At 35.5% G+C, this 23,332-nt stretch overlaps 2 protein-coding genes across 2 annotated transcripts; both read left to right on the plus strand.

Moving 5' to 3' along the window:
* Nucleotides 1-3,404: 3,404 nt before the first annotated feature.
* LOC134854011 (zinc finger protein ZPR1-like) lies at nucleotides 3,405-13,967 on the plus strand. The gene is made up of 7 exons (XM_063870073.1): nucleotides 3,405-3,677; nucleotides 6,470-6,613; nucleotides 7,005-7,233; nucleotides 9,915-10,023; nucleotides 10,377-10,460; nucleotides 12,297-12,525; nucleotides 13,164-13,967. Exons 1-7 carry the CDS (start codon nucleotides 3,410-3,412, stop codon nucleotides 13,493-13,495), a joined length of 1,395 nt encoding a protein of 464 aa, XP_063726143.1. The 5' UTR covers nucleotides 3,405-3,409; the 3' UTR covers nucleotides 13,496-13,967.
* A 122-nt stretch (nucleotides 13,968-14,089) lies between these two features.
* On the plus strand, nucleotides 14,090-22,827 carry LOC134854217 (small ribosomal subunit protein uS7m-like). Its single transcript, XM_063870384.1, has 3 exons — nucleotides 14,090-14,591; nucleotides 18,691-18,837; nucleotides 22,520-22,827. The coding sequence occupies exons 1-3, from the start codon at nucleotides 14,096-14,098 to the stop codon at nucleotides 22,636-22,638; spliced, it is 762 nt and encodes a 253-aa protein (XP_063726454.1). The 5' UTR covers nucleotides 14,090-14,095; the 3' UTR covers nucleotides 22,639-22,827.
* Nucleotides 22,828-23,332: the final 505 nt, after the last annotated feature.

The raw sequence follows: 23,332 nt of genomic DNA on the forward strand, positions 1-23,332 counted from the left end.
CTGTATCACAGAAAGCTGCAGTTCGACATGGCCTGGTGCTGCCAACACAGTCTGATGGGAGAAAAACAGCACCTTAATCAAATACCAGAGATGATGATGATGATGACATTGACAGAAGGACGATGCAGAAGGAAGGGGTGAATAGTTTTGAGATCAGAAGGCAACTAGGAATAACATCAATTCGACAGAAGATGGAAACACGGGCACTGGAGAGGATAGGACACGTGACGAGGATGCCGGACACAAGAACAGTAAAGAAAATCACTCTGGGCAACTGGACGGAAGTAGGCGAAAGACCAAAGAATGGGAAGAACGATACTATAACGTATTGGAAAAGAATTTTAAAAGAGGCAGAGTTAGATTGGACTAACATCGAAGGTCTAACAATGGACAGAAAAAATTGGAAGGGTATTGTGAACGAGAGGAAGAAGGCCATGGATGAATGGGAGAACAAGATGTGCGAAATACACAAAGGGGATCTGAAACCAACCAGAAGCCAAGCCGGTAAACCAGTCACGGAGGAAGGGTTCAAATGTCGTTGGCCACCATGCGAAAAGACATGCCGAACAAAGGTGGGACGAGACCATCATGAAACACGAATCCACAAGCGCAATGAACTAATATTTGAATGTGGAAAATGTCACACAACTTTCGAACAAAAAGCACAAAGAACGAACCACGCCAAGCAATGTGGAGGGGCCCCAAGAGGGACGTGCCCGGACTGTGGGAAAGAACTTAGCACGACGAACATGGCGAGACATAGAAGAACCTACTGTTTGAGAAGACATGACACAATGACTCTTAGAAGCGCGAGCACACTAGCCAGGACCACATGCCCGGACTGCGGGATCCCCATCACAAAAACAAATGTAGCAAGACATAGGAACACTGCGTGTCCGGGGAGTGGCAGTCGAGACCCCCAGGGGTTGTAAACGACATACAAGACAACGACATACAAAGTCGTTCTTTTCTTCAACCTTGCAAGACAACTGTGGTGATACACTAGAATCATACAAATGTTCTTTGCAACGCGTGCTGGGCTCCACGCACAATATTTGCCTTAACAGAATTATTTGCTTGCTCATTAGGCGTGAAGAGGTTCAATTTTATCTTAATCAAAGTGCGAATAACCGTATCAAGTCCATTATCACAATCAGAAAGAACTGTTAGTTATTTCGAAAGATGAAAGAATGTGCCACCAGTGAAGCATTCGTAACTCACAGGATACCAAATTGATCTTTTTTTATAACTATCTATTTTGTTTGTGTAACGAAAGATGAAAAAGATGGTTAATCAAATTCAAATAACTTAAATTCAAAAAGAAGAGGCAACAAGCATCAATCAATGCACCAAAATTAAAATCCGTTCAATGAACAAAGTTTACATAATTAAATCTTCTTTAGCAGGGTGTTTTTGAACCAAATCTTGCCGTACTGATTGCCACCTCGGATAGCAATGTCAACCGTTCCATTTGTATTCTCTGCAGTACATTCCACCATTTCTTCAAACATCTCCTTGAGATTTTTCGGTTTTTTTACTACGTGATCTTTTTCTATTTATCTGCGCCCTCGTTTGTTCCTTGTTTAGCATGCAATTTTCCTCAGATTTGAAAATATGCGAAGCAGGTAGTCTGTTATACGTTTTTTTTTCGTTCCCTTCATCGAACCTCATAGGCTCGTAAATGAATCTTTTTGCTACTCGTTTCGACACCCTGTGTTAAAGTATTTGTTTGAGAAACTCGATAAGTTTGATAGTTTGAGCCTGAAAATTCTATTTATATTCAACTGTTATGATGTTTGTTGTCATGGTCGTCTAATATTTGATCATTTAAACATTTTAAGGGATCATCATTTGACCAATTATTCTTTCTCTTTTAATTATTCTTTCTCTTTTAAAAGAGGCTTTTTTTGGTATTACAAGAAATTTCAAAGCAATTTGCACAATTGTCAGAAAATCCCATCTATCTTGAATCGTTGGTCTCGGAAATCAGTTTCGGTTCCGTTTTGCCCTATAAACACCTGGAATAATTATAACAATAATTAAAAAGTATTTTAATTACCGTTGAAAAACCCTTGTAGAAAATTCCAACCGTACAACTTTCATTAAGATCAAATGAATTTTCATGACGGAAGAATGGTAGCCATACAATCCTTAATATGAAAATTGTATGACTAGCATTTTTCATGGAAGAATTGTACGAAATTGTATGAAATTGTATGACGAGCATTTCCGTTGGATGGAGGTCAACCCGGGTAAAGTTAAGCGCTCAATCTGCACAAAATAAATAGGTAGCACAAATTAAAGAACTAAAATAATTTCGACCAGTAACAAAAACAATTTTGAATATTGTTGCAATTGTCACCTGGAGGAATTTGTGCCGTAAGCAAAATCGAATAATAAAATTGATGACTTTTCAGCCAATTTCGACAAAGGGAATAATTTGATTAGTGTTTATTACCAATCTTTTTTTTTAAATTGATTTTCACTGACCAGTTTGAGTTAGTTGGGGAAGTTTTTTCCCTCGCATTCGTTGAAATGAGTAGAAAGGAAATAAATGCAATAAAATTGACACAGCTTATGCGTGAAATCGAATGCGAAACGATGGAAGTTTGAGTATTTTTTAAATATTGTTTTGAGTTAGTTTTCGGCCGCTTTTTTATTGGTTTCATTTTTAGGAATTGTGAGACCAATAAAATACGTGTAACGAAGAGTGAAAGTGTTTTCTGTGAGTTGTTTTGTCCATTTGTTTTAACTGCGATCAGTAACTGTGATGAATTGAAAGACAAGTTTTTAGTTTTCAATTAAATTGAATATATTGATGAATAACAATTCAATGTTTTACTTTTCTTTTTCTATTTATTTGAGATCTTGTTCGAATCGATTTAGAGAAAATACGAATTTTTCATATGATAACTTTGAGGAGAAAATATATCACCTTACTAACAAGATTAAATTATCGGAACATAAATAAAATGTCGATTCAGTTGATTTTGTCTATCAAAATACAAAATTGAATGAACAATTTCGAAACGATTGTTTTGAGCAATTGTATGAAATGCATATGAATCAATTTTCTAAATTAAAACATGCTTGGGGAGGGCATTCTAATTATACGGTAGGCCACGAAGGGGGGAGGGGAGTTGTACGGTTGATCTTTATCGTGTTTTATTTCAAAATATGAGTTTCAACACCTCCCCCTTTACTGCACATACTTTTGGCATTCAGTTATACAATTTAGCTCCAAATATTTTCTTCGACCCCATCTTTTATTCGACAATAATAACATGAAAAATTACTGTGAAAGCAGAAATTTCGCAGTGTGGGGGTAGAGTGAAAAAGGCCGGTTTTCGAAGTACCTCTAGGAACTTTGTGGTCATTTTAATTATTTATGTGATTTCAGATGAGTGAAATGTCTACATCAGGGGCGGGAGATTCGCATGATCAGTCCTCCAAATCATCTTCTGACGTCATTTTTGCACCCCTGGGGTCAGATGAAATTGCGGATAATGTGACTTGCATTGAGAGCTTGTGTATGAGTTGTCACGAGCAAGGAGAGACTAAGTTGTTGCTGACTAAGATTCCATTTTACAAGGACGTTGTGGTTTCTTCATTCCGATGTGATTTGTGTCATTACTCGAACACGAATATTCAAAGCTGTGAGCCGATCCAAAATAGAGGTAGCTGTAAGCTGCTAATTAACTTCGGCTCTTAACCATTACAGCCCCCTTCGTAATACAAAATCGTATAGCGGTGTTGCTATATTTTGTTTGTTACTGGACTGGAGGCTATTATTGGAAATTGGTAGCTTTTTGAAAAACGATAATTCTTCGCAGAGAATTTTGCCATAAAAAAAGAACAAAAAACAGATAAGTAATTGAAGCAAATTGAGTTAGCAATACACATCACCCCAACTACCATACCCTTAGCGTGCCCGGGAGTCGATGTGGATTGTTTCGTGGAATTAAAGTAATGAGTCTTAAGGAAATTGCTTTGCGATTTAGTTGTTTTTTAAACATTTACGAATTGGTAACTGCAGCGAATTGTGCTATGCCCATGTCAAGATCGATGAGGGTTACTGCTCTCTTAACTAGATCGTTTTACTTTGGGCACGAGTATTTTACTTACCGGTTAATAATTTTGCGTTCTTGAATCAACCATATCCATTTCTGAAACTCAATTATGAGTAATGAACGTAGTGAAGACTCTTATATAGGTCTTGGTGATTTTTTTTCAGGAATGGTCTTAAAATGATCTTATGATACGGATATGCATTCAAACGAAACTGAAAGTGACGTAAATAGCATTCTACAAATACGAAAGTGAAAATGGCGCAAAAAAAAACGTGTTAGTTTCGGAAAAGAAATTAAATTTTAGATGTTGATCCAGTTTTTTCAAGATGTTGATTCATTGGCTATGTTTGTAATATTTTAAACTGCATATGACATTTAACTTAAGGTCAGATCTGGTATTTTTTTCCAGGGAAACGAGTTTTCAAAACCAATTCAAAAAAATGTCGATCCTTCTTTAGTTTGACTCAATTGAATTTTAAAAGCTTTTCACCTGTTCAATAAAGATATAAGCAGAATTTGTTAATGGTTGACTGCAAATACAAGCTCACTTTCAGCACAGATAAATCTGTTTTGTAAGTTTTAAAACTACATCCAGTGCTTCTAGGATAAATATTTCTCTCAATGAAATTGATGTTCGTCTTGAACCATGCTCGCATCCTTGGGTGTACTGTTGACTCCAAGCTGTCTGTCTTCTTTCATGTACTGAAGCTTAAGTCAAAATTAAAACAATTTTGAGTTGTTACTGATGTGCGGCGTTTTGTTTCCATTGAAGTTCTTATTAAATATTATTTCAGTAATATCCAACCTATTATTCAATATGTTTGCTTTTGTATGGTTGCATTTGCTAAGCAAATTTAGTTAGGATTTTTTGATCCAAAAGAGTGGCTTACTCAAATCGAAAATTTGACAGCTCTAGGAGTTTTTTCTCTTCAAACAAAATATTGACAGTACATGGACTATTTGTGTATAATCTCGTCGATTTCTGTCCAAGATCCTTTAATGAACTCAATTATGGAGTATTTGATCAATTTTTTCATTTAAAAGCCAAGAGCTTTTTAACAAGAAGTGTAGCATGGGTCAATTTCACTAACCCGTTATGAAATATTAAGTTGAAGCGAAATTCAATACTCAGTTACAAATAGAGGATACAAGTTGCTAAATCTATTGAGCGAAAATCATGTTTTGCCTGAAAATTCTTTAAAAATGAGCAAAGATGCGGTTATTTGCTTCGCGCATCGACTTAAAGGCACAGATAATCTTAAAAATCTGAATTTAGTGCGTACCATTTTTTCTTTTTGAGGTGGTCCAAGGTTTCGTTTTAATAAGGATCAAAAATATTAGATTTTTTTAAATTGTATGTACGCCTTGATATGTATTTAAAGATTTATTTTATTTATGAAATTTCATTATGTTTTTTTAATGCTAATATACAGGAAAATTGTTTGCGATCCAACTCTCAAATCATGATGCTGAATTGTTCTAGTTTCCGAGATATTGCGATTTTTCAAAACAAAAGTAAGTTTTCAAAAACTTCAATTTCGTAATTATCAAGTACGTGTTTTTTTAAATATTATCTGAGCTGCACTTCCATGAAACAAAGCCCGAAAATGTTTTCTGAATAAGCAATGAATTATTGAATTCTGAAACCTTGCAGAAAAAGAGGAATCTTAAAAAGAGGAAACGATTTATTCTCATGAGGGCACAGAGGTTTCATGCTGTTAAAGCAAGTTCCTTGGCAGGCAATTTTCATCTTTAAAACTTATTAGCTAATTTAAATATTTTGTTGTTTTTTTGTTATTTAATATTACTATAATTAATTTGGAACATATTTATTTTGAAGGCGCGTTTGTTTTCTCAAAGGCAGACTCATATAGGACATTTCTGATGCCCTTTGTCTGTCCTCTCTAAGTTTGCAGTAAATTCAATAATTTATTGATTCAAATTTACAAAAAATTTCATTCATTTCTATTTCTTGAGTTAGACCAAAGCAAAATTGATTTTGTTTGCAATTTTAAAGGAACATATTCTTCTTCTTCTTTGCGAGCTACCCCACAATTTTCTAAAGACCCTTTTTTGTAGACATTTTTCTGCGTCACAGGCAAAATATTGAAAAAACTGGCAAAAAATACCAATGCCATTGTTCGGCTTACTTTCAGGGGATAGAAATTTTTTCAGAGTATTATTTTCTTCTGACTATAGCCATTATCACTAATTGATAGCCAATGCTATGTTATGTGTTTATTTTATCACATGTGTTGCGAAGCTCGGTTTCGCATCTATGTTCATCTTAGTGAAATGCTGAACCAATTTAGTTTAAAATGTATCAAGTTTTAAGGTCAATTATTTTGCGATGCTGTTTTGTTTAATTTGCGGGTCATTTATTGTTGTGCAATGCTTAGGAGTGCGTTATGAGATAAAAGTGAAGCCTGGAGAAGATCTGAACAGACAAGTGGTGAAGGGCGAGTTCGCCACTATCTCAATTCCCAAACTGGAGCTGGAGATTCCGAAGGAGTCACAGCCGGGATCCATCAACACAATCGAAGGCATGCTTCCAATCTTTTTATTCTTTTTATTATTTTGTTATTATCAAGCGTTATAAAATTGAGATGTATCCTTTTTTCTGGTTAACAACTTGATTTTTTAATTTGATTGTTTTTTTAATTTCAATTTTGTACTTCAAAGCTTTTATATGGCCCCAATTGTTTCGACGTATTGACCTAATTTTGCGTCGTTGAATTTGCGTTCAGTGACCTTCGTGTTTTCGGATGGCTGGGGGGGGGGGGGGGGTAAAACTTCTTTTTGGTCCACCCTTTCATTTATTTTTAGCTTCCCTTTTATATTTTAGTTGCCTGCTCAAATTCAAAATTCGCTGTTGTTTGCGACTGACTCTTCTGTATGTTTGTTTGTTGTTTCGAGTGGTAGAGTTGTTTGCAGGAATTATTCAAAGAGTGATAGATGGTCTGACTCAAGACCAACAGACTCGCTCTGAAGTTGATCCCGAAGGATTCCTCAAGGTCAGTCAGTTCATCACTAGACTGGTGGATCTGAAGGAAGACGAAACTGGCTTCGAGATCATTATGGATGATCCGTCTGGCAACAGTTTCGTGGAGAACCCTTTCGCGCCCAACAAAGACGAGCGAGGAAGTGTGAGTCACTACATCAGGTATTGAGTTTAAGTTGGATGCTTCAGAATTTTCAGAAAACTTGATTTTGCGGCTACTTCAAAATTTTCAGAAAACTTGCGTTTTTTTTCGGATGGTAAAAGTTTTAAAAAAAAATACTTCTGGCGTGCGTTTCGAACGTAAGTATATTGTATATTGGCGTCCAATGTGCCCTTAAGAACCTTTAAGATTCGATTCCAAATATCGATTACGTCAAATCTCGATCAATTAAATAGCACAAGACTGCTCGTATCAGTGCGAACCCCGAAATATCCTCACTTCCATTTAAGATATTAGCAGTTATTTTTTTTAAATCAAACGCTAACGCAATGTCAAATACATTATTTGCTTATTTAGTACTTCTTTTTGTTAGGCAAGGAAAGTTCTCTTAAGAAATTTTAATTTTATTGTGCAAAAAAAGTTATAAAATTTTCTTCATTTTTGTTTGTTTTTCATGTTTTGAAGACACCTGTTGTTGATTTTGCCTAATCCACTATTTTTTTACGCGTTTGTTTAGTTCTCTTATCTAACCACCCACCAAAACCGCACTAATTTGAAAAAAGTTCAAACTAGTTTTTTTGTGAATATCGTCGGAACATTCTGTGCCAATTGCTTAGCAAATGGCTATCCTTTTTGCAAATATTGATTAATTTTCGTTTTTTGTTATTTTTTACTTTTGCGAAGCCCTCGTGTGGGCGCCAATGTGACACAAACATGAAGTCAGTCAACATGCCATTGTTTTATTACGCTAGCGAACTATAGTGAGCGTGAGCGTTAGTGTAATGCTACGACTCTTTTTCTCTAACCTAAGTCGCAAATATTGGTGGCGTTTTTGGTGGCATCTTTACGGCATCCTCTGATAGCATGTGCTTTGACATTCGAATAGTAATAAATTAACACAGTTGATGCATTTTAGTTCATCAAATGAACCGAAAATAAAAACTATTTGTTTCGAACAACAACTAATAAAAGCTCGATTTCAGAAATTTTCTAACTCAATAAATCTCGCAATTTTTTGAAATGTCTTCTTTATACATAAGGTGGCTTTGTGCTTTCCAATTTATTATGAGCAAAATTAGTTTGGATGCTTTCAGTTTGTTATATTCCAAATTATTACTTGCAAAATTGTGTCTATTTGCATTTGGTGCCACTTTTGCTGAATGGCATTGGCAATTTGGTAGCATATGTAGCTGCTTTATTCGTGACTAATGTTTGTCAGTTGTTAAGCGTGCGTGGCTGAGGGGGTAGTGTGTGAGACTCAAAATTTCTTCATTGTAGTAGGTCGCAGATTCGAATCTTACACGTAGCCGGTGTTTTGCTAATTCGAGGCTTATTTCTACTTTTCCTTATTTCACTTGACAGAGCTGCATTTAGTCGTGGTCTCGCAATTGTTTGCAAAGCGCAGCTTCGCCTGTGCAAAATCTCATAAACCAATTTTTTTACCTGTTTTTAAACAATTAATCTATCTTTCTAACAATGTTTAAGAATCGATGAACGTACTTCAGACTCTTATAGGTTGTGATGATATTATAAGATATAGGTCGTATTAAAATTGGTTCAGGCTCACATTTACTTTTTCAGGCTCCCATACTGACTTTTGATTTCTTTTTTTTCAGTTCAGTTCATTTCCTTTGCTAGAAGGAAGGCAAACTCCATTATCGAACAGCAAAAGTGTTAAGGTCACGAAAAACATGATCGACTAATAGTTTCGAAACTGGAATTTTATTTGCAGTTTTCCCTGCAAAATGAAATAATTACTTGTTGATGAATTTTTCTCAAATTGGGTTAATTTTATCAAAAAGAATGTGATCATAAATTGTTCTAGAATTTCAAAGAGCTCTAAGGCCTTCTATTTTTGTCTTTGAAACTCGAAAGTTGAGATTTTTTTTACAAAATCAGTCAGTTTTTTTCCGTTTACTTGCGTTTAGTGACTATTTTCAAACTTCTGTTGGCTATGTTTGTTGTGTATCACAGCAAAAACCTCTCTGCAATTTTCTATTAAATCAGTGTGTTACTTCAGGTTATTTCAATTATGATTGACTAAAGCTTTTTCTAAAGTCTTTTTTTGCCGTTTTACAAACTAATAGTCTTGCTCTGTGACATTAAAACAATATACCGCTCATTGTTTTGTTGTCATCTTGTTTAAAGATTTTCGGAGTTTCTCCGAAACGCTTTCTAGAATTTTCCAGACTAAAGAGTGATTGAAAGTTCTTGCCTTAACGTCTCTTAAACATTGAGCTCGATGGTTGCTCTGAATGATTCTTAAACGTTCGGATGTAAGCTTTTTTAAACGTTGTGCTCGACAGAAAAACTAAAACGTTGCGTCCATAGCGCATTAAGAGGTTCATTTAATATTGAAGAATATAGCAACTCGAAAAACATTCAACTGACTAGCAGAATCAAGAGCTCGCTTTGCTCTGATATTTTTGTTTTTCGTAGTTGCATACAATTGTTTTGCTAGTTTGTTTAATATATAAGATATGGCCAACGCTTTTGAGTTCTGATGCAGTATATGATGAATTGACTTTAATGTATGTCGATCAAGTTGTATTCGTTTCGTGGGAAATTGAAAAGGCAACTTAAGAAATGTATTTTTCAGATACATATATATTTAAAGGAAGTTGATGTTTTTTATGTGAAATGATTTTGATAAGAAAGTTCAAGTTTATTTTGTTCACTTTAGGTCGATCGATCAAGACGTGGAGCTGGGTCTTAATGAGAAGCATGCGAGAGATGCAGTCACTAGTCGAGAAGGCATGGATGATACGACAGAACTTGACTTCCAGAATGAAGTAAGATATAGTCCATTCTTTCCCATTATAGCCCTCAAGCCAATTAGACCCGTCCGCCCGCCGTCATAGAAAAATCACAGTGTAGGAATGGTATATATATATATATATGTTTTACTCGGCTGGCGGGAAGTCTTGCAGTGCCAAAAAATGTGGCGTAAAACGAACCAAGCCCAAAAGTCAGAAAATGAATTTTGAGCGTCATAGTAGTAGATATCTTTTACTGCTGGCTTTCTTTTTGCTTTTCATTCGTTTCCTCGCTGTTTTTTCTCTTCTTCAAGTGGGATCAATATTTATCTAAAGACTTCTGATTGCATCTCTGCGTATTTTTGGTTGACGGTGGTTTGTTTGTTTAGGTGATGACATTCAACAGCAACTGTCCCTCGTGTGGGCGCCAATGTGACACAAACATGAAGTCAATCAACATCCCATTCTTCAAGGTCATTATTGTTTTATTGCACTAGCCAGCTATAGTAGGCGTTAGTGTAATTCTACGACTCTTCTTTTTTTCTAAACTAAGTCGCAAATATTGGTGCCATTTTGGCATCTTTACGGCTTTTTGATAGCATGTGCTTTGGCTTTCGAATAAAAATCTTAACACAGTTGATGCGTTTTTAATTCATCATATGAACCGAAAAAAGTTTTTTGTTTCAAACAAAATAACAATGATAAAAACCTGATTTCATAAGTTTTCTGACTCAATCTATCTCCCATTTTTTTGGAATTCGTAATTTATACATCATGTGGCTTTATGCTTTCCAATTTATTACATCGCATTGGCAATTTATTAGCATGTGTTGCTGCTATTTTGTGGCTGGTGTTTGCCGATTGTTAAGCGTTCGTGGCCGAGAGGTTAGGGCATGAGACTCCAATTCTGAAGGTAGCAAGTTCGAAGCCCTTGCGTTGCAAAATTTTACTGATTCGAGGCTTATTTCTATTTTTCCTTTTTTCACTTTATAAAGCTTCCTTGCAGTGTTCTCCCAAGTGTTTACGAAGCCCAGCTTCCTTTCTGTGTTATTCCTGTCACAAGCCTTGATAAATATTATAGAATAATTACTAAACACGCGCATTGATATACGAATTTTAGCTTCAAAGACAGTTTTTGTTCCGACCATTTGGAAAGTGGGAAGAAACTTTGTATTCGTGTGTGTGTTTTTCAAGTAAATTATTTTTCAATTTTTTTGCATCGCCTTTGAGAATTTAAAACATAAATTCAAAAAATTTAAATAGATTTTGAATTTTTTGAAATTTTGTATAATTGTTTTTCTATAAAAGTGCCTTTTTTTACTATGACTGTCGAATATGCCTAAGTTCCAGTTTTTCGTTCAGATCGTTTTACCACAAAGAGCAAACAAAACTACTTTAGTTTGCAAAAAAAAAAACCTTTTTTGTATTTTTTTGACAAAGGTCGGAACCTTCTGTGCTATTTGCACAGTAACTGGTTATCCTTGTTCAAAATATTTTCCTTCTCTTTCTAATTAAAAATTTTTAAGGAATGAGTGTTATTTGTATTTGTTTAGCCTTGCGCTTAGCAAGATTCTGGCAACCGGGTGCTCGACCTTTTTTCGTGTTAAGGCGTGTTTTCAAGGCTGACAAAAAAATGGAGTTTTTTCTGGCTTTTTTCGTCTGAACGGATGTCTACCCACTTTTTGACACTGCTTAATTACCGCTAAAAAAGTTTTAACCAATACTAATTTAACGCAAAAAATTGTTTTCTCGACTTATTTTCAAATTCTTTTCAAACTTCATGGCTAAGTTGTAAAATTGATGTACTATGAAAATTGTTTTTCGACTCAGTGTTTTTCGTCTCATCATTTTTCAACGTGCCACCCTGCTCTGCTCGGTTGTATCTCTCCGCTTCATCTCTGTGTTTGGTGGCTGAACGATCGTCTTCAAGAGTTTACAAATCCCGCTATTGTAGAAATCTCGTATGTTTTCAGCTTAAAAAATTGCTGAAATAAATCGCAAATAGATAATTCTCGCCCTTTTCATTTTTGCGCTATATGCTTTTTCTCCAATTTCATATAAGTTTTCCTTGTATCACGGAAATGTTGGCGATAAGAACGATTTTAAATGTGAAAGTAAATATCTTCTGAATAGCTATATAAGCTATTCAAAAGACATTGCTAATTGCTGTCGAAGCTCAAAAAGTCTTTTCTCAATTTTGAAAGAAATCGAATATGCTTTAATTGAGTCCAATTGAAAATACCAATGAACTCACGATATCATCGCCGAGTTTGAACAAACTCAATGTTTTACGATCGTCATGGTTTTAGGAAGTAATAATTATGGCCACGGTGTGTGACGATTGTGGCCATAAGTCTGACGAGGTCAAATCGGGAGGGGGCATTGAACCGAAGGGCGTGAAGTACACGTGTAAAGTGGAAACTGTTATCGATCTGAATCGAGACGTGTTGAAATCGGAAACATGTTCATTGTGCATTCCTGAATTGGATGTTGAATTGGAACACGGATCACTGGGTGGACGTTTCACCACAATTGAAGGTGATTAATTGTTAATGAGCGAAATAATTTTTTAGTGATATACTATAATAGGTGGCAGATTCAAACTAAATGGCTGGATCGCTCTTTGTTATACTTCGAACACTATAATTCATTTCAAAGGCCTCATTTTTTGGCAAAAGAAAAATTTGAATTGTTGAAGAGCATTTCATCTGGCAAAGTACTGTATTTACAAAAAACTATCTTAGTAGCATATACAATTGATTGAAAGTGAAATGACTGTATTATGCATAATAAATAGTTCTCAAATTCAATGCATGCACAAAGTTATCACCTATTGTAACATATCACAGAATTTTCTCTTATTAAGGTCGTATGGTTTTGTCGCTTTTTTCAGAAAGTTGTCTGAAAAATTATTTACTCTCAGTTTCATGTTCGACTCTGAGTTGTTTTTTCGAATAAGTGTATAGTTTAATTTGATACATTTTTCCTTGTGATCGAAAAAGTGGTAATGGAATGAACTGAAATTGTGCGTTTTTGGCCTTACCAATTTAAGTATCTATTTTATGTTGGATCTTACAAAACCTCTCAGTTTACTGAATGGTAAATACAAAATTAATTGCAATTTCAAAAAGTCTCGTCTTGTTTTGAATATTTTCAAATCGAGGATTGTATTTAAGGACTTGTGAACTCTTTCCTGGAGGGCGTTGATAAGTTGGCGCCGTTTGGCAGTGGGGACAGCACACAATCTTCAACTGCGTACAAGTTTGAACAATTCAAACAAAAGGCCAAGGACTTGCTTGACCTGAAAGAGCCGTTCACCATTATTCTGGATGACCCTGCTGGCAACAGTTTCATTTCGAAGATTGACGATGAAAACGATCCAGGGTTGACAGAGGAGAGATACGAAAGGTCATATGACCAGAAAGAGTTTCTAGGATTGAATGACATGGTCACTGAAAACTACGAGGAGACAACTCAAACAAATGTCGAAAATGCGGGCGATACCTGACACCGATTGAATTTAACCCTCAGAATATTTTTTGAGTCACATTGAGTGTTCGCTGAAGCGATGCAAATGGTTCTATGATGATGCTGATTTTGTTGTAATTAGAATATATTTTGAAAATTTCTTGGTTTTCGCAAGCTTCGAAAAAGATTATTGGGAAGTTTTTGGCCAAATAATTGTTGCGAAGTGGTTCGATTATGAAATAGTTAAGAAGGGCAATTTTCTATGCAACGATTTTTAAATGGTTATGCTATTTGTAAATTTGGTTGAAGTAAGGGAAAGGAAGAAACTTGTCAATTTTCTCGACCATTGTCATCCGGCATGGATCGGCTAAACTTAGATATGTATATATATTTATACATATTATTTATGTTGATTTATGTTATAAACATACATATGGCTGGTTGACCGACCTTGAGAGACCTTCTCTCAAATGACGAACGGTCAGACCATGAATTAACGTTGGTTAAAATTAGTTGTTTTATCTAGCTTCGCATCAGAATATCTGTTTATCGATCCATTCGGATTCCAGAATTAGAAGATCATACGTTGAGGTATGACAACCATATTCTAGTTTGATGTCTCTATTTCAGATTGTGAATTATGCTGAAGGCGCCTCCTCCTTTTTCAATGCTATGTTTTTTATGCAAACTACCCACACCTTCATTAATTTCTCTTCAACAGTCTAGATCAGTCATTGTTCTGAACAGACACCGGAAGCCGAAGGCGTGGCAAGACCCCTGGAACCCCTATCGTGGCAAAGGAGGCAGGTACCCTCCAGAGTACATTATTCCAGTTTTCGACCAAGAGATCCAACAATCGCTGCCTCCCGAAGTGAGAAGTCGCAAAGTGAAAGCGGCTACCATTAATGACCCGGCTACATTCTACCACAACCCAGTAGTTCAAAAATTCATAAACATGGTCTCGCAGGGGAGTAAGTATAACGGAAGAATGATAACAGAAAGGATGTTGTGTGAAATCAAAAGAATTCAGGTGGAAAAGTACTGGAAATGTGAAGATGAATTGGAAAGAGCGAAAATGGAGACGAACCCAGTCAAGATTTTCATGCAAGCAGTTGAAAATGCAAAACCTTTTGTTGGTTAGTTAGGTTTTTATTTCTATCTTTATTACCGTGTCATGAAAGTCGACTTAACAACGTTATGATTTAAGCGCGAACTTAAAACCAGAAAATTTTGAGAAAAACGGCCTTGAAGCGCCAAAAAGAGCTTCGCTCAACAAAATTACTCAGTCTGGAATGTTGGGAAATAAGAGAAACGGACTGCTTAGACAGGCCGGATAGCCGTTTATAGATCCTCTGCGAATCGCTGAAACCATAATTATTATTATCTAACAACTGTTTTTTCGCCCTTTTTCCAATCGTTGGTTGGCAAGATATGTTTTCGGCTAAGGATTGTCTCACTGCATGTATTATTCTTATTTTTACACTGCATTATGTTTATTTTTATTTAATTTGGAACGCTAGCTTAAAATTGTTACGGCTGTGGTCCGATCTTTTAAAAATTGTTTGAGTGCATGGAAACTTAATTACATTCTCGTCAGCTTAGTGTATTATTACGAACCTTCTTTTTTTCTAACCTAACTCGCAAATAAAAGTGTTCATTAAAAGTGTTCTTTTATTTGAAATATTCACTGTAGCATTGGAAATTGCATAGCATCTGTTCTCTGCTTTATTTGTGGCTATTGTTTAATCTTCTGTATACTTATAAGCTTCCGTGACTGAGTGGTTAGTGTGTGTGACTCTTAATCTCAAGATCGGGGGTTTCAATCTCAGCCGTAGCTGAATTTTTGCTAATTCTACGCTCATTTATACTTTTTCTTATTGTACTTTATAAAGCTGCTTTTTGTCGTCTTTTGCTAGTGGTTGCGCAGCGAAGCTTCGCCTGTGTGCGAAACTTTTTGTTATCTGATTAAAATTACTTCCTTTTTTGTAAAATTACTATTCGATTTAAATTCAGTAAACTGTTCGAAAAAGGACTGGAGCTTTAAAAACTGACAAATTGATTGGCTACTGATTTGATGTATTTTGGGGTTGTTCGAAAATTTGATTTTGCTTATTGTTTTAGCATTGCTCTAAAATTTTCAGGCAATGATTTTTATAGTTTTTTTTGAATAAGAAATTAGTCTAAAGCCTGTGGAATTGTTCAACTTTTGTCACTCTTGCAAAACTCTAGACTAAAACAAAATTCCAAAAGAAGCTAAACTATAACAAATGTTGCTTCAAATTTGACTCTTAGTTTTTTTAGTTTAATTTAAAAATAAAGGGAGGAAAATTCTGCTCTACAATTAACTGAGTGAAAACGGTGCTGAAAAAACAATTGTGAATGACTTTTTGTTGTATTTTTTGAACTTCCTAGCGGAGTAAAAAAAATTATCTTCTGATCTAGTACATTAATTGGCTTTTTTATCTTCTGGTATGCATAATTTGGCTTTATGCTTTCAAATTTAATGCATGCAAAGTTAGCGTGGATGCCTTCAGTTCGATATATTCCAAATTATAACCAGTCAAATTATGGCTATTTGTATTTGGTGCCTTTTTTGCTGCATAGAATTGGCATTTTATTAGCATATGTAGCTGCTTTATTCGTGACTAGTGTTTGTCAGTTGTTTAGCGTTCGTGGCCGAGCGGTCATTTCTTTTTTTCTTATATAACTTAATAGAGCTGCTTTTTTCAAGTTCCCGCGCAGCTTCGCCTCTGTGTTTACTTTTGATTTCTTCTTGCAATTGTCAAGATCTTTTGCCATTTTTGCTTGTGTTTGCGAAAAGCAGCTTCGCTTCTGTAATTTTGGAAGCTATTATCTATGTTGAGTTCTTATTTTTCCGATGAACACTTTCTGCGATTAGAATTAGCTGATGCGTTTTATTCAACCAAGTGATCTTTCTTCTCTTTTTCAGTCTAATATTTATGTTTTTTTTAGATTTTTGCTAAGGTCTATTCACATGTGTGTACCAAATAGAAGATCAGTCACATTTTGATTCAAAATTCAAAGTGACGCGAAAAAAAGGCATTTTACTTTCAAAAATGGATTTTGTTCTTTTCTCCGAGAGTTAGTTATAAATGTTACTTGTGATCGTTTTCTCAAAATAGGTTTGTTTTTATCAAAAATGGTCAACTCTATTTTTTGGCTTTCTTGTTCATTACACAAGCCAGCTTTTGCGAGCGTTCGTTTATTAGTACGAACCTTCTTTTTTGTAACCTAACCCGCAAATAAAAGTGTTCATTTGAAGTGTTCATGTATTTGGAAATTTCACTGAGACATCTGTTCTCTGCTGTTTTTGTGGCTAGTGTTTGTGATGTATTAAGCGTCCGCGGTTAATTTGTTAGTGTTCGAGACTCTAGGTCTCCGGCTCAAACCCGAGAAAAAGCCGATTTTTCACTAATTCGAGGCTTTTTCTGTTTTTTCTTATCGCTCTTTGTAGAGCTGCTTTTTTCGTGTTCTCGCTAATGTTAGCGAAGCGCAGTTTTGCCTCTGTTTTAAAACATCTGATGATTTGTTGGCTATTTTTTTTTTCAAATTTAACTTGTTCTATCTTCTTTACTCGCAATTGATACCTAGCTCTGCTTTGCCTCTTAGCTTAGTTATTTTTTGAAGCTGTGTTTGGTTGTACGAAAATTGATTGTACATCAGAGACGTTTGATAACGGGCCCTATGGTCGACTGACGTTCTCCCAGGCTTAGAAAAAAGTTGAAAATAGTACATTAATTCCATTTTTTAAAAAGCCTGAAAATATTTTAATGCTCTATTACCCTTCCAATCAGCGCGAGTTTTTAAATTGGGTTCAAGATTGTTTTCCCATTAAGAATTTTATTAACAGGACTTATCTCCCTGATCCTGGACTTATTCATATTCTGGGCCATTCTTCTGCAACAGCCATATTTTGAGCATGTTAGCGTTTTAAGTATCCGGCCTATTCGAATTTTGCTTTTTGCGTTGGTTTAAAATTTTACCAACTCAGTTTGTTCCAATTTCCTTTTTTCGGATTAATAGATTTTGGCTTATGTTATATCGTCTCAGTGGCCTTTTATTGGGTTATTTGATGAGCAAAAAATGTTTTTGTGCGCTTGTGTGTGTTCTGAGGGGTCTAAACATTTTTATTAGCTTTGAATTTTTAAACATTTTTTTTGGGCATGAAGAATTTTGATTTCGTTATTCTCGGCTTTGTTAGCGCTCTATTACGATGCACGTTTTTCATTCTATTGTGTGGGTATGTTTTTTTAGAGCTATCCCAATTCATTTGATAGATCTTGTTTTATCGCTAGTGATGCTACGCTCTGCTTTGCTTCTAGTTTTTTTAAGCTAGTGAGCGTATTGTTGTACTACGAAGAAACCAAATTGGAAGCAAATACTCTCATTTGGTGGCATTTTGCTGGTATCATTTTATCTCTGGTTTCTTTTGCTGCATAGCAAATTAGATATCTTTGTATTTGGTTTATTAGTGGTTAATGTTTGACTATTGTGAAGCGACCGTGGCGCAGATGCTAGAGCGTGTGATTATTAATCTCGAAGTCGAGGATTCAATTACGGCTCAGCAGAAATTGTTTTTTTTTGTTTTCAAAGCTTATCTTTTCCTTTCCTGTTTTCACTTCTGGGCTCTTTTAGGGCTACTTTCAATCTAAGTTCAGTTAAATCAAAGTTCAGTTAAATTTTTGAAATTCAGTTTATGATTGCTTGACAACTGATTTTATATCAGAAACGTTTTATAAACGGGCCTTATGATCAAATCGCGTTCTCTCAGGTTTTGAAATAAGTGTTATATAATACAATAATTCTGTTTTTCTTTAATAAGCTTGGAGACAATTTATTAATCCTTATTAGTATTAGTACACAAGCAAGCTAGCCTGCGTATTGTTATATTACGAGTCCCTTTTTTCAAGCCAAAAAGTCAACAAAAACGCTCAAATTTTTGATGGCTTTTTTGCTGGCATAGAACTATATCTGGTTTCTTTTGCTGCATAGCATAATATCTTTGTATCTGTAAAGCGAACATGGAGCAGAAGCTAGGACGTGTGAGTCTTAATATCGAGGTCGGGGGTTTGATTCCAGAGCATAGCAGAAATTTTTTTTCACGGCTCATTTTTACATCTGTGTTTCCTGTTTAATTTTGCCGTTTTCTCGCTGGTGTTTGCGAAATTCAGCTTTACCTTGTTGTTTTCTTAACTATTTTTATGATTGTTGTAGGTACGACAAAAGTGAACAAACTGGGCACTACTCACCACGTGCCCATTGCCTTATTCGACAACACCAAACTTTTCCTCGCTCTGCGCTGGCTCAAACTGCAGGCCAGAGAGAAGTCAGTTCGCACCAAAATGTACCAGAGTCTCGCAGGTGAGTGTGGATAGTTCTAGCACTCCTCACACTAACAACGCCCGAGTAGTCTCTTACCACCCTCTCTCTCTCTCTCTCTCTCTCTCTCTCCCTCTCTCTCTCTCTCTCTCTCTCTCTCTCCCTCTCTCTCTCTCTCTCCATCGCCAATGAATTTTGTGCTTGAACAAGATTTTGACCCGCTAAATGAAAACCACTAATCGCTATTACCAAAAAATTGTCAAGTTGCTTTTGCGTGAGTTAGTTTTGGTATAGGAAGAGTATCTAGATTTTTAAATACTAAGGTTTTAAGTTTATCTAGACATAATATATCACCCGCAGCAAAAAAAGCTACCAGTTAGCTGAAATTGGAGAATTTGTGATCTTGAGCGGAGTAATCAGGAAAAAATTGTTTTGGCAAGATAAATCAACATTTGGCTATTCCTACCTCAATAATTTATGCGTTTTTGTGGTTAAGCAAACTGTCCTCAATAGCACGATATTTTTTCTAATGTTTCTATCACAAAATGTCTTCTCCCGGTGTCTCAAATCGCAAATTTGGAGATCCATCTCAAAAGTACATGCTATACATGCACTATGCTTGTTGTATTTGAGCAAATCAGTCGGTAAAAATAGTGTCAGAGAATTAAGAGGCTTGGTTTTCCGTATAACTTATATAATGGAAATAGTTATTTTTAAGGAAAAAATGGTGGAGACAGTCAATTTTCACATATTAAGCAAGCGAAGCTCGTGTTGATAATACGAGTCCACTTTTTTAAAGGAAATCGCTCTGTGAAATTCCATTGAACAGACTTGTGCAAATTGCTTTGGCTTCATTCAGCGATAATGACCATAGTGAGGACACTTATATAGATGGTCCAGTGGTTATATACAGTGGTATACAAAACTTTTTGATCCAGTTTTCTCTAATTGGGCTAGTTTTTTGAAAAAGGGTTGGTCATTAAAAATTCTTGAAAATAAGAGCTTAATCTGATTTATTTTTTCTTCGAAATTCATTTTATTTTTTCGAAATTCAAGAATTTCACAATTCAATCATTTTTTGGCCCTACTTGAGTTCATCGACGCTTTTCCAACTGTTTGTTGGCTATGTTAATATAAGCAGCATAAATTATACCCGCTTAATGAAGAAACATTCATTACTGCCTGATATTTATTATTAAACCATGCGCGGAAGTGTGAGTTGTTAAGAATTATTGGTCGAGTCTTCGATTTGGTCGAATCGGATTGACGGCTCGATGCCTTGGCTTGGAAATTTTATTGTCCAAATCTTTTTGTAGGTTTATTTCCGTTCTTTCATGCATTTGAAATCTCCTTCTTATTGTTTTCTCGCTTGTGTTTGCAAAAGTTAACTTCGCCTCTGCGCTTAAAATATGTGATTTTATCCTTTTATTTTAACACATCAGGGTAATATTTAACGCTTTAATGAACTTCTGAATAATCATAATAATTTGAATTTACCAGTAGCAATGCGATAAATGAAAAAATTGTCTGGAGGGAACAATCGAAAGAGTAATTCTGCTCATTGAATGTGCTGTCCCTGCGAACGCAACACGCACGAATTTTACGGTAGAGTGAGAGGGCATTGTTTATTCAAGTGTTTTATGGAAAAATGGATGAGTCAACTGCGAATGCGAAGGAGAGGCGACCCGCGATTTTTTCCGGACGTCAGAAAACTACCAAATTGCTTCGAAAGTCCTTCATTCGATTTATTTTGTATGCTATTGCAGTGTCTGAGTTCTGATAGCAGCAAGATTTTAAAAGCCAAAGTTTTTTTTTTTTGGAAGTTCACGCTCATTTTTGATTTTTCGCGGTTTGACTTGTGATTTCTTTTTAAGCTCAGTGCATTTTCTTTGTTAAAAGGAAGTCAAACACCACTATCGAATAGCAAAATTGTAAAGGTCACGAAAAATGTAATCGTTTTCTAATATTGAAAATGGATATTTTTTATCAGATTTCTCAGCAAAATAAAAGCTTTACCTATTGATCCAGTTTTCTCGAATTGGGATAGTTTTATCAAAAAAGCACCAATCATAAATTATTTGTTAAATTCAAAGAGTTTCCAGGGCATACATTTTTTCTTGCAAATTCGAAGGTTGAAACTTTTTCAAAAAACAAGTCTACTTGGTTAATATATTTTTGTCTTCTCGCTGCCTAGTATGAATACGCGGTTGTCTACTTACTGCTACGTAACCGAAATTGGCCTACGTCTTTTTTGTACTAAAATTTTGAAAGTTAGACTTAATTTCGAAAGCCTATTTACTATAAAAATAGAATTCGTTTTTTTGGTATCTGCTGGTATACGTTTGATGATAGTACTCCTCAGAAGTTCGTTACAGTATATGTAATTACGCTTGCGATAAGCAAGCTTTATCAAACTGGAATATAGACTTTTTTCCGGCTAACAACTAGTTTAACAGAATCACTTGAATCATTTGATGTCTTGGTTTATAATGAATTCAAATTTTTGAGCGTCTCCGGCACACTAAGTCTGGAGGTAACGAATAAGCCTGGGACGCCAAATGTCCTGGCTTTTAAACTGACTGGACCGGTTTTTTTTCAAAATTGAAAATAGTCCGTTTCAATAAAAATTGTCGGCTGATGATAGTCTGCTTATGTTTTGTCCGCTTAATTGCCATATTGTAGTGTTTTGTTTTAAGTTTTTTCACATTGCAGTTGCTTTTAGTCTTCTGATTTCACTCTGTTTGTGCTATTTGTATTTTTACTAAACTTGACCTTGTATTAAAAACTTTATTCTGCCGAGTCGCTTCAACGGAAACACATTTTTAATGCTCATCTCTGGATTGCACAAAATGCTAAAATTCCTATAGATTTATAGTTCAAGTTTTTCATGCTAACAATTTTTTCCGACTTTTTTTCCTTTGTTCGGCTTGATAGGTTTTGGCCTATATTATATCGGCTTATTGGCCTCATATTGCATCTTTTGACGAGCTAAAAATTTTTTGTGTGTGCGTGTCTTTGTTTCGAGGTTGAGGGGGACTTTATAAATTTTCATTAGTCTTAAGTTTTCGGCTGTTTTTATCTTCATTTCTTTTGGGCTTAATAGGTTTCGGTCTATATTGTATCGGCTAAGTGGGCTCATAATGTTTCATTTGACGAGTAAATAAAGTGTTTTGAGGGCGAGGTGGACTTATTAATTTTTCAGGAGTTTGAAGTCTTGATTTTTGTTTCGACTTCTGACAAGGTTTCTGACGTGGTGTTTTCCGCTTTGTTACCGCTGGGTACATTATCTTCCGATGCTTATTACGCATTCTATTGTATTTGGCATGTTTTTGTTTCAAAACTAGCTTTATTCAGTTAATAGATCTAATTTTTTCGATCTTTCGATTTTTTTAAAACTTTTTTCTTCTGTATGACAAGTGGTGCGAAGCTCAGCTTCGCCTCTGTGTTACATTACAAAACAAAAACCCTAAGTACCTTACCGCAGTTGAAGTCATGCTGGAGGCGGCAGAGCGTTATTTAGCACAGCGAAGCGAAGTGGAGGAAGCATTCACAACTTGTCAATACCAAGTGCATTTGTTATTTTTTTTGTACTGGTCGCTAGGTTTTGCCGGTGAGTTTTTTCGCTTTTGGAGCTGTACGCAACTGTAATTTTTTTGGTTTCCTTGAGCACATAAAACTTTTTTGAATATCTGTTGGCCGTGTTTTCGTCAATGAATAACTTCAGGTCACGTGCTGCAGATGTACGAGGGGGAGGGGCCAGTGGTGGCGAAGAGGGACGACATGCACAAGTTGGCAGAGAACAACAAGGCATACATCCAGCTGCGCAAAAAACCCATAGTCTAGTTATCCATCAAAACCAGCAGTGGAATGATGAAACTCTCAATGGAAAAGTGAAAACTTACTATCGAAATTTGCAAAAAACTAAACTCAGATTTCGAATAATTGTGGGATTTGTCGAAAAAACAACCCTTCAAAAAATTTTACATTCGATGTGTTTAAATTGCTTTCTTTGAAATTGATAATATCCAGTTACTGTTGATGGTTTTATTTGACGAGACCATACGTTTATGAAGAAAAATACTCGTTTGAAAGCGCAATTCTAGTATTGAAAATTTATGCTAGTACTGAGATGATGGTGTTAATTGTAAGAAACTTTTAGCTTGCAAGTCATTGCAAGCCAAAAATTTGGGTAAGTTTTGCGAGGATTTCCACGGAGTAGATCTCTTACACAGGAGCCAGAGCTAAAGTGATGGAGTCGGATTTTCAAATGACCATTACGAGGCCAAACTGTGCTCTGGATAGGCACACAATTTAGTGTGTGTAGGTCTCTGGAATCCAGAAACAAGGCTTTAAACGTTTTAAACATTAACGGAACGATCAAAGAAAAAGAAAGAACAAAGATGCATCCTTGTTTTCGGAATCCGCTTTCAATTCACGAAAAACACAGTTTGGCCTGGAGTACGCATCAGGAAAAATGCTGCTAATTTAAGCTCAATATCCCAATTTTAACGTGTTTGGGGGAAAAAATGAAGAAAAC

The sequence above is a fragment of the Symsagittifera roscoffensis genome, chromosome 9 (genome assembly GCF_963678635.1).
Source record: "Symsagittifera roscoffensis chromosome 9, txSymRosc1.1, whole genome shotgun sequence".
Lineage (NCBI taxonomy): Eukaryota > Metazoa > Xenacoelomorpha > Acoela > Convolutidae > Symsagittifera > Symsagittifera roscoffensis.

Bases quoted from the DNA above. Each gene is read 5' to 3' on its own strand.
- LOC134854011 (XM_063870073.1), top strand. From the start codon at position 3,410: ATGTCTACATCAGGGGCGGGAGATTCGCATGATCAGTCCTCCAAATCA. The intron at 10,024-10,376 runs GTAAGATATAGT...TTGTTTGTTTAG, and splicing joins AACTTGACTTCCAGAATGAA to GTGATGACATTCAACAGCAA. The intron at 12,526-13,163 runs GTGATTAATTGT...ATTGTATTTAAG, and splicing joins ACGTTTCACCACAATTGAAG to GACTTGTGAACTCTTTCCTG.
- LOC134854217 (XM_063870384.1), top strand. From the start codon at position 14,096: ATGCTGAAGGCGCCTCCTCCTTTTTCAATGCTATGTTTTTTATGCAAA. The intron at 14,592-18,690 runs GTTAGTTAGGTT...TGATTGTTGTAG, and splicing joins AAATGCAAAACCTTTTGTTG to GTACGACAAAAGTGAACAAA. The intron at 18,838-22,519 runs GTGAGTGTGGAT...GAATAACTTCAG, and splicing joins AATGTACCAGAGTCTCGCAG to GTCACGTGCTGCAGATGTAC.